Source organism: Pseudorasbora parva, chromosome 3 (genome assembly GCF_024679245.1).
Source record: "Pseudorasbora parva isolate DD20220531a chromosome 3, ASM2467924v1, whole genome shotgun sequence".
Classification (NCBI taxonomy): Eukaryota; Metazoa; Chordata; class Actinopteri; order Cypriniformes; family Gobionidae; genus Pseudorasbora; species Pseudorasbora parva.
In genome coordinates, this window is record NC_090174.1 from 37,304,373 (window position 1) to 37,316,209 (window position 11,837).

Consider the following 11,837-nt stretch of genomic DNA (forward strand, 5'->3'; position numbering starts at 1 on the left):
GAAATACAGCCAGCAATGAGTTGTTTTTCAGCCCCTTTATTTAATTAATTTATTCCCATTCTGACAATAAATCATTGATTAAATTAAGTGAATAACCTTGTCACAAAGTTTACAACCCCGAAATAATGACATGTGACGGGGTTGATTGTGATGGGGTTGAGTTTTTTTTGTGCTCAAAATGGCTTAATGTGGTGTAGAAGAGTGGGCCAATGGCAGCAATGAAATAAGTATATCATAGATTTTTATGGATTCAAATACAATTTTCAAGTCATGATTTTCCATCTTAATTGTATGTGATGGGGTTGAGTTGTTAAGCTTGACAGTACCCTCCCTGACTATAATACACCTACAAAAATGAATAAAAAATGTGATATCAAACCTTCTACACCATGCTGTTGAAGAGAGCTGAATGATGCAAATTCCTGTAAATGATGTCACATATGGGTGGAGTCTACATTATTATGGGCGGAGATTGGTTGGCGAGACGGGGTTGAGTTCAGACTGAGGCAGAGCGGTTGAAAAACTATTTTTCTATGGCTCTGGACCATAGACTGGACTGAGGGACATGACTTTATAAGTAGTTTTTTTAAAAATCAAATATCCAGCTTTTTTTTCTTTTCTTTTTTCTCTTTTTTTATAAAGCAAAGAATACAAATAAATACTTGCATTATTGCCGAAAATTATGGACACAGCACATTTTATTAATTATTTTCCAAGAACAAATTCAGCAAAGAACCTTAGGGACATGACAAAATGATTGCTGTATAAATAAGATTCTTTGCGTGTGTGTGTAAATGCAATACTTATTTGTATCCAATATAAAGGACATACCAAAGTATTGTGAAAAGCTTTTAACATTTTATTTGGGTGAACCACCACTTTAAAATCTAGGGGACTGAAATATTACCGAATCCCAGGAAAGACCCACTGGAGTCTTTTTTTTTTTTTTTAATTGTACGTTGTATTGTATTCAAACGTTTAAATATAGCTAGGCTATAGGCTAATAATATACCACAAGTAGTAGATGTATATCATATACGAATTCAAACGAGTAATTGGATTTATTAAAAACAGTAATATTAAGGACTTGTACACTAAATGTCTAAGTTTGTTGCTATGGTTTGTTGGCATAGTGTGCCCCCTGCTGACCACCGAACAATGCGCAACATAAACACCATCTGTGTGAATTTAGCTCGATTATGATATTTAAGCTACATCATCATATGAGGTTTATGCATAATAATGACACATCATTTTCACATACAGTATTAAAGGAATGCAAACTCATTTAAAATTCACGGTTGGAAGAAGTGACAGGCGGCGGAGTCGGACACTCCTCCTGACTTCCTCCCGCTTGTGTCAAATTGCTCATCCCGCAACTTCCTGCCGCTGTTATTCCTCATTGCTAACGGAGGCTCCCTATCTTAGCCTAGCCAGCTAACTCCAGAAACAGATGAAGAAAAAATCACAACAACAATGTGCATTAGATTAACGTATGATGTTACGTTCCGGAATAATACGTAATTTAAAATGTGAACGAAATGAGATCGAATACATTTTCCATGTCAAAGCGTTTCCGTTAGATTCAAACTGTATTGTACGTTATAATGCTAGCCCAGAAATCTAGAGATTTGTTTGATGTCAGCTAGCTTGGAGTTTCACTTTTCTTTGTTCGTCGCTAAAATTATATGTTAGGCCAGACTGTGACTCAACCGCAAAAACGAAAGTTTCTCTTTTGTGGAGCGATATCGATTTGTGTTGACACCTGTTAGCTAGCGCGGCTAGCTAGCGCTCTCCACAGACTGATTCTACTGGAAATGGTGAGTATTTCCGCACTGCTCTATATTTTATATTCACCGCCATATATATATATATATATATATATATATATATATATATATATATATTGAATAGCTGCTGGACATGTTATTGAAATTGAGTCCAAATAAAATATATATAGTTAAAAAAAAATAATAAATAATAAGTTTCTGCTCTCTGGCCTGCTAGCTAGCGACTCTGTTTTGGCAAGTGTGTTTGGAATCCATAGTTGCATTCCAGTTACATGACAACCTGTCAGTTTTTGTGCAAAAAGCCGTGTTAGCATGTCAGTCAAGTAATCCTGGAGATCCCATCTTTCCCCCCCCCCCTCAGTCCTGTTTTACCGCTATGTCGAAGTCTATATCTGATGCTTCCTCTTAGGCTATTGCTTCTGCTAGAGTTAAGGTTAGACAGACTTCGAGACAACACCGTCATGGTTTAGCTCTTCAAATAAATTAGTACCTTCACATCCTGTTTTAAACGATTTGAAGCAATGTAGGTGATATTTACATTATTCAAAGTTTGCCTCAGCGTTAAAGTGTTGGATTTCTCTGACAGACATCCATTATGTCATTTTAAGGTTTTTATCTTTCGTTTCTCTTGGTAGTTATAAATGTTTTGAAGCAATGTTGATGACATTTACATTATTCAAAGAGTGGAAAGTGTTTGATGTCTGACAGACTAATTTGTAGTAAAAAGGTGTTTATTATTCCATTTCTCTTGGTAGTTATAGTTTTGGTTTTACTCTGTATATAAAAGGCACTGCTTTCTTCCACACCATTGTTTGTTATATGCAAAAAAGTATGTTAACCTGGTTGGTTTCTCTGTCAACAGGTAGACGCCCTCATGTGCCCATGGAGAAGGCGGCTTTCGAGGGGTGGCTGGAGTCAGTTTCCACCTCCTTCCTGGCGCTAAGCGACCAGCAGCGCAACCAATCATTGGACCACCTCATCTCACTGAGTGGTGCTGCCCAGCTGCGACACCTGTCCAACGGCCTGGAAGCGCTGCTGAAGCGGGATTTCCTGCGCCTGCTGCCATTAGAGCTGGCCTTCTACCTGCTCCGCTGGCTGGACCCCCAGACCCTGCTCACCTGCTGTCTGGTGTGCAAACAGTGGAATAAGGTCATCAATACCTGTACAGAAGTGTGGCAGAACGTGTGTCGAGACCTTGGATGGCGCATCGATGAGGCCATCCAGGATGCTGTGCACTGGAAGGGTGTTTATCTGAAGGCCAAACTGCGCATGAAGCAGCTGAGGGAGGAGGATGCGTTTGAAACAAGCTCTCTGATTGGACACAGTGCTCGAGTGTATGCTCTCTACTACCGGGATGGGCTCCTTTGCACAGGTGCGTTACCTTTGTAGAGGTTGTTTTAGCAGGTTTTGTGGTCTAAATTAGATTTTTAAAGATCTAATTTACGAAAAAATTCACGGAAAAATTCAACCTTAATTTATAAATATATTATGGATCTTATTGTGAATGATTCATCCATACATGTTTAATACTATTTTATCAGGTGTGATACCGACCCCAAACGTTTGTATACCACACTTCTTCAATCATTTAGACCCCGTCCCTTTTTTAAATTCAACCTCAAGGTCACATTTAGATTGGTCTCTGTCTAATCAACAACCGATATATAGAACCCAGTAGCCTCTATAATCCATTTAAAATACTGTAGGGAAGATTGCTACTTCTCTTACGTTGTGACGTTAGTGCTAATTTATTTATCTATCCTTTTCATAAGCTCAGTTTTCAGTCTCCAATGTGGTAAAGAGTTTATTGTTTTAAGTTATTGAATTTTATAAGTTATTGTGCTTCTTATGAATTCTTGTTACTGACAGGGCTGAGGGCTGCATAATTAATCAAATTTCTAATTGCGATTACAATTATGGATGCTATGATTATTTAATTGTTCAAATCCACGATTACAAAAAAAAAACTTATGTTATTCTGCATGGTTAGATACGTTACGCAGTGACAGCAGTGTGCTGACTGGTCGAACGCACGCAAAATAGCACAGAAGCCGTGCACACAGCCTATGTGTGGTTTCGTTCAGCGAAATTTCTATCCCTCCAATTAAAGGGATAGTTCACTTGAAATTAAATTTTGATATGTTTTAGCTTACCTCATTGGGCATCCGAGATGTAGGAGTATTTGTTTGCCCAGTACCATGAGGTAAGATAAAACATATCAAAATTTAATTTCAAAGTGAACTATCCCTTTAAGTCCATTCTCAGTGCAATGGGCATCATAAAGTAATGACGCTAAGGGCATCAAGGTGGCCAGCGGTGGCCGGCGGGAGGGTAATATTTGTGGGTCCTGATAATAATACGACAATAATAATAGTATTATTTTAATAAAAACTCTCCTTGTTTTGTCTTAAAATATCAATAAATTAATCGATAAGTTAAGTATTGTGATTTATATCGAATCGTGACACAATTGTATCGTTATTCTCCTAGTATAAAGCTATTCATAACATTCAATGTAAATTGTGATAATCATATTTAATAATCGCAATTACAATTGCAAGGGAATAATCGACAGTTATGATTTGTCATAATTGTGATAGGACATGTTCATCTGAATTGCATTTAATAGATGGTTTAAGTCTTTTCATAGATTCAACTGAATAAAGAAGCCGCAGTTTTATTCTTACCAAGCCATATTTGCTCTATGGCAGTAAATCAACACTGTTCTTTGAAACCAGAGGCATGTTGCATAAAGCTAGTTGAACAAACTCTGAGTTTCAGAGTAGGTTTAGAGTTGACAAATCCAGATAAATCCAACCTGGTTTAGATCAAGTTCAACCGTTTCTCAAAGCTTGGTATAAACTTTCTCTGTCAACTCAGGTTTAATCCAGAGTTGACTATAAACTCTGAAGCGCGTGCACCTGAAAGTGTGGCATGTGCGGCAAACAGCCAATCACAGTGTCCGTTTGGTTCACTTCTTTTCTGAAGATTGAGAGATCGTTTTGAAAATGATCATGAATTTAAATGTGTTTACAAAGCAGGAATAATCACTGCTGCTGCAGCGACAGTTTGAGAAGGCAGCTTAAAGAATATCTGACTATATCAGTGCATGATGTGAATCAGAGATATATGCCTTATAATTATAGGTTCATAAAGAGCTCAAATGAATACATGTTATTTAAAAGAATTATGAATGCATGTATTATATTTACTATTTGGGTACTTTTCAATCAATATAGTATTTATATGAACATATTATATTAATTCAAAGTGATTATAATTCATATAATATAAATATGTTAAATAAATAAATAATAAATAATTAGCACCAAAAGATTTTTAGAGAATTTAAAGAATTAGCACCACAATTTTATTTCAAAAGTTTTCATTATAAACTGCTTTAATTTGGAACGAGAGATACAGGGGGTGTGGCTTTATTGTGTCTTTACTTGTAGCTGATTGGTCCAGTTTGGGTTTGTGATCTCTAACCCAGAATAAAACCTGCTCCAGAGCAGGTTAGCCTTGCAGTGTAAGTTACCATGGTGATAAACACTGCTAAAGACCAATCCATTTGAGTTTGCACAAACTAATCTCGAACTTACCTGGGTAACAAATGAAACCAGCTTTGTGCAACAGGCCACAAGTAATCTAATTAATTTATTTTGGTGATGCATGGTGGTTTACTGGTGAGGCAGACTAAAGTTATTACCTGTTTTAAATGAAGATTGTGTTCAGTGGCTCGCTGATTGAACACGTCTTTCCACTTAGGTTCCGATGACCTGTCAGCCAAACTATGGGATGTTCGCACAGGGCAGTGTGTCTATGGCATTCAGACGCACACTTGTGCTACTGTCAAATTTGATGAGCAGAAACTGGTAACGGGATCTTTTGACAACACCATTGCATGCTGGGAATGGAGCACTGGTGCCAAAATCCAGCAATTCCGAGGACATACTGGGGCAGGTTGGTGTCAAGCTTTGTCGTCTAATGGCAAAAAGAAGATCAATAGTTAAAGATTTTGCTTCTGATTTTGCTTTCGTCACTGCTGACCTTTATGGTTCATGGCAGCAAGACATTGCATGTGTGCATATGCAGGAAAAAAACAGTTTTTTCTGTTGTTGCAGTATTCAGCATAGACTACAACGATGAGTTGGACACCCTGGTCAGCGGCTCAGCAGACTTCACTGTAAAAGTCTGGTCCCTGTCTGCAGGAACCTGTGTCAACACTCTTACTGGACACACAGAGTGGGTCACTAAGGTAAGACTCTTATTTTGACCGCATCTCATTGTGGAATGAAGCATTGTAGTTTGTTTTTTGAGTTGGAGATCAGTTTTTCTAACTCTACATCTGTGCTGGTTTAGGTGCACCTTCAAAAAAGCCAAGTTGAGTCCATGATGCACAGTCCTGGTGACTACATACTACTGAGTGTTGATAAGTATGAAATAAAGGTAATGTAAATCACTTGTACAAGTATTTTTTTCAAGCTCCATAATTTTTTTCCAAATTGCTGTTCAGTGTGAAGTTTGATGTTTAAAAAGATATTAGACTGTTATTTTAAATATAAAGTTGTTTTCCATTGTGCATTTAGAGGTTTCACTAGAAAAAAAAAATCCTTTCAGTAAAAATAATCTTTAACTTTTCCTTATTTTGGCCAATGAATCCCATTTAAAACACGAGTATAGGGAGGCAGCGCGGTTTTATATATATATAACTATATATATATATATATATATATATATATATATAACATATATATATATATGTTATATATATATATATATATATATATATATATATATATATATATATATATATATATATATATATATATATATATATATATATATATACACACACACATATATACAGTATCTACAAAAAGAACTTGCTGTTGATCAGTACTTCCTGTAGATGGTCACAGTCTAATACTGTGTTTACATCTGACGTGAATAGCGCGATTTGACAGAAGACATTAGAACCCTTTATAATCCAGATGGGCCGATGTAGTCTCAAAATTAAATCACTATTTCAAGAATATTTGCGATATAAAAAACAAAAATGGAACAGTTTTATTGGTGATTACAGCTGGTAGGCAGCAGCATTTATTAATGCAAACAAAATGGAAAGGTTTTTTCCATCCTTTTCAAATGAGTTGATGTCATTGATTACAGAAAACTTAAATCAAAGTGTAAATGTATTGTCATAAGGTGGCAGCAGCAGCAGCATTATAGTGCACTAGAAGTGACACAGTCACACAACATAAGTCAAATGTAATTAATTAAAGTTATTATTAAATTAGTTATAATTAAAGCAATTATTTATTTTAGCAATAAAATAGCTAAGCTACTGGATCACTACATTATATTTTTCTCTCTCTCTCTCTCTCTCTCTCTCTCTCTCTCTCTCTCTCTCTCTCTCTCTCTCTCTCTCTCTCTCTCTCTCTCTCTCTCTCTCGCTCGATAATTAATTCAAATAAATGCTAGGATTTATTCATTCAAATAAATGTAATCTTATGCCCAACTGTGTCTGATTCCAAGCGCGCAGAATGCTAGATCTAGCAAGACATAACTTATGAAAATAACCGTAAATTTTACCCTTCCAGTCAAATATTGCACTTCAAACATCAATAACAGCTTTAAGTTTTCAATGTTTTGTCAGTTGTTAAAAGGTCTCACCTTTTGTAACCAAGCAGCTCCTTTTTAGTTACTTAATCGTCATCGGAGGCTGACATGCTGCTCTTACTCTTAGACAGGGGGTGTTGTTTTGCGCGCTAAGGAACGTTGCGTCGCTATATCATTGATATACTGAGATGACACTTTTTAATCTTGTAACAATTTATACCGGTGTTATTGTGGACAGTATTATATGCACACCTCTAATGTCTACACTGGATGCAGCATTTCAACCAGATTTTATACAATTGTAGATTCTGCGTGAGGACGAAAGAGTCCCACGCAGATTTCACATTGGACACTGCACCTTAATAGCCTTTCTTTTTAACGGAGTGCAAAAAACTCCCACGCTGACTATCTTAACACCATGTCAAGCTTCAAATTAGATAATACACTTAGTCGGCATTGTCTTCTTCTTGTTTATGACAGGTGGCAACCAGCGTTAATGTGCAATACTATGTCTGAGTGTTAAACAGATAGTTACTGCTGCTGAATTATTTGCAAAGTTATCGTGTAGTATTAACATGATCAAAACCAGTATTTTGTACCAATATTAACCAATATTATATAGACAGCATTTATTCATTTATTTCTCTGTTTCTCCATAGGTGTGGCCTATAGGGTGTGAGATCAACTGTAAGTGCTTAAAGACCCTATCCGTGTCAGAAGACCGCAGTGTCTGCTTACAGCCACGATTACAGTTCGACGGCCGGTACATTGTCTGTAGTTCAGACCTGGGCATATATCAGTGGGACTTTGCAAGTTTTGATGTCATCAGGTACATTCATTCCAGCCCCTCATTTCTTTAACCAAACTGCTAATAACCCTGTTGAATCAACTGTTCTGTTGAAGGGATAATACACCCAAAAATACTCACCCTCAAGTTGTCCCAAACCCTTTTTTCTTTCTTCTGCTGAACACAAAAGATATCTGCATTTTTTTTTTGGTAATCGTCGATTCTGGTGTGCTGTCCGTGCGCACGATACTGGCACATGTCTTTCTGTGTGTGTATATGTATCTGTCAGGATATTCACAGACTGTTCCCGTTGTCTTGTTGTACTTAAATGGTTTAAAAGCATTTGCATGAATAGAGTATCTGATCATATAATGTGACGCTAACCAAAGGATGACAGAAAAAACAGGTGCTGCCTTAATTGTGTTAAATATTTTTAACGCATCAAACTGAACAGAGGTATTGCAGGCGTTAACACTTTAATTTTGACAGCACGGCTGCTGTGACGCTTGTTGCACACGGCAGTAAGAGTAAAGCGCTTCTGCATCGGAAAACCAGAAACTTAGGGTAACGCAGATATGACGTAATCGACAGGTGACTCTCTCACATGTCCCAGTTCCTTGGTTAAAATAGCAATTTCTAACGATTTACAAATAGTTGGAAACATTTGGAATAATGTAAGTACTTAACTGAGCAAAATATATAATGCTGGCCTAGTGGTTTTTGGATATTTCTGGAGATATGCTAATCATATGGTACAAAGCCATATGCTAATCGCTGAAGTAACCCTTTAAATGATAAACACTGCATGTAATATAATTCATCTTTGTTGAAGCTACAAAAGTGATTTTCTCTGTATTTTGTTGTTTGACCAACCTTAATGACAGCAGCAGAAATATTAGGCTGCTGTCACTTTAAGACCAAATGCACGGATCCCATATACTCATTGGTTTCATTTGTTTACATTCTCTTGTGTTTACGAGGATACTCACCTGAGACAAGCATTTCAACATAATTGCACACAATGTGAAATCAAAGCTAAAAATATATTTTGACATTTGATAGCCCTAGTACTCTATTTGTAGATCATATAAGCAACATTTATGCAACTGCATGTTGTTTTAACAAAAGTGAGCATATGTTTATCATTTACTTATTCTTTCATATTTGCAGGGTCATCAAACCACAGCAGGAACCCTCCAGCCTCTCTCTTCTTGGGTTCGGTGAGATCTTCGCCCTGCTTTTTGATAACCATCACCTCTATGTTTTGGACTTGAGGACTGAGGTCACTGTGGGCCGCTGGCCACTGCCAGCCTACCGCAAATCCAAACGTGGCTCTAGTTTCTTACCGGGCGTCACCTCCTGGCTCAACGGACTGGACGGCAAGAACGATGCGGGCCTGGTGTTTGCCACCAGCATGCCCGACCATAGCATTCATCTGGTTCTTTGGAGAGAGAATGGCTAGAAGCACAAAGGTGTTGAATGCTAACCCTGTGCTTTGAAATCAGGCGAGACTTACGAACACAACAAAAAGAAGAAAAAAGGGTGCTCTTGATTTGAAAAAATAAATTGCAGCCAACCAAGTTAGATAATGCATGGACCAAAGTGTTTTCACCCCTCCTCGCATTTTGTTTCCATTCAGATTAGGGATTTACTCTTGCTTCACTCTTTCTTATCCACTTGCAAACCACGCATTCTGCACATTGCGATCTATAGGAAAGGAGACAGCTGAAGATTTGTGGGACAGACCGCAGCTTCTCTTCGTGGTGTGAACAATCCAAGGTTTTTGTTTGTTGAAGATTTAAGAGAGCGTTCCCACTGACATTCAGATTTCAGCTCCTTGTGCTTTCACACCAGTAAGAGGTAGTGAAATGCTGCAGCAACATCGGAGCACAGATCTCTTCACAGCAAGAATGAGCAGTGGAGCTGGCTTGTTTTTTGTTTTCTTCAGCACAATCACTAAGATTGACAATGAAGTGCTTTTTTTGTTTGAGTGCTACCTTTGCAACAAATTTGCATTTTATTTACAACATCAGGAGTTTTCCTGTAGACAGAGAAATGTTGCCTTAAAGCTATGATTTCCTTTTGAAGAATTTGAATTTTCAGAAGTCTGCGTCTGTAGGCACTGGCTTGTACCTCAGACATCTGTGTTGGTCATTTTGCTGAGTTTTGAAGACTGTCAAAATGCAGTCTGAATGAATGAATGAAATTGGTTCCCTATGAAGGTCATTCAGAGGTGGCTTCACACTATTACTGACCCTTGGTTTTATTTTTCATTCAGTTTATTAGTCATGTGCTTTTATTTTAACACTTAACCCTTTGCATTTACAGTGGTGCATTTTCAAATCTAATGTTACAATCCTCCCTCAATGAGAGAAATGTTTTATGCTTATTTTTTTAACCTAATGTAATCGACACTGTAAGAATTAGTCTTACCACTATTTAGCCAGACTAGATTGCACAAAAATGCTTCTTGTGAATATCATTGAATGTTCATTTTTAAACTTTATTTTTAAAAACTGTACTTTTTTTTGCATAATCCAGGGCTAACCAGCCTTTGTCACTTTATATAGCTGCTTCTCTAATGCTGTATATCCCACTGGAACATTAGAACAATGTAACGTTTTATTTTCCCAAACCATCAAAACAAATGAATGAGTTTTTTTTTTTTTTTTTTTGGAGTTGATAGTTAAATGTATGTCTCACCGTGTTGCTCACACATTTCAGTGGACAGATAATTATGATTATCCGAAAATGTCATTGGGGAGTTGTGACGTCTGTATGCACTGGTCGTGTGTTACTTCACTGAGATACAAACCTTACAGACAATTATACCATCCATCCATCATTAGCAGAATTCAGGTCTGTTGTTTGTATAACAAAATAACATGCTGTCTTACAAATAAATGACAGTAGCTAATGATAGAAGTTGACTTCCTTTGACTTTGATGTTTGCTGTTGTTACTTAAGTGGAATATCTAGTTATGATCTCTTGCATGTGATTTATCAATTTAATCCAGCTCTGCGTTGAAGAACCTCTAGGTCGCTGAACCACAATGCAAGTAAACAATCGTATGATAAGTTAGAACCAGAATGACTGGAGCCTTTCTTATGCGAGGAATATGATTTTAATCAGTATGCACACTAGAGGGCGATGCTGCAACATAATGGGGGTAAAAGACTGACAAATGACCTTTTAAAACAAGACTGCCCTTGCTAAAGCCTGTACTGTGAAGATGTATTGCATTACAACCAATACGTTGTGAACGCATGCTTTTTAAAAAACCTTTTTAGCTCAAACTCCATTCCACAGTCGATTCATTTAAAAAATGTTGTTTACTTATGTTAATCACTGTGCAAATGGCCTACATGCTACAGCCAATAACCCCTAAATCTTCCCATAACCTTAAACTAGTTAATGGGGGAAAACACCTTGTCCACGACAGATTGGATTTAATGCAATAATACTGAATAAAAGTATGGTAAGAGCTAAATATTTCAGTACACTCAAAAAGGAAAATTCATCATTTAATTACACTCTCTTTCATACTCGCCTAAAGAATTATTAGGAACACCATATTAATACAGTGCTTGACCCCCTTTCGCCTTCAGAAGTGCCTTAATTCTACGTATTCTTTAGA

The 11,837-nt window shown here is 37.0% G+C and overlaps 1 protein-coding gene across 2 annotated transcripts; it reads left to right on the top strand.

Annotated features, from left to right (window-relative positions):
- The first annotated feature begins 1,360 nt into the window (after positions 1-1,360).
- On the top strand, positions 1,361-11,119 carry fbxw2 (F-box and WD repeat domain containing 2). 2 transcript variants are annotated; one of them, XM_067438699.1, is made up of 7 exons: positions 1,361-1,820; positions 2,653-3,162; positions 5,559-5,753; positions 5,915-6,048; positions 6,153-6,239; positions 8,072-8,241; positions 9,370-11,118. In XM_067438699.1, the coding sequence occupies exons 2-7, from the start codon at positions 2,673-2,675 to the stop codon at positions 9,659-9,661; spliced, it is 1,368 nt and encodes a 455-aa protein (XP_067294800.1). In that variant the 5' UTR covers positions 1,361-1,820; positions 2,653-2,672; the 3' UTR covers positions 9,662-11,118. The 2 variants fall into 2 exon arrangements, with proteins under 2 accessions (XP_067294800.1, XP_067294801.1); XM_067438700.1 differs by lacking the exon at positions 1,361-1,820 and having other exon boundaries at positions 2,658-3,162; positions 9,370-11,119.
- Positions 11,120-11,837: the final 718 nt, after the last annotated feature.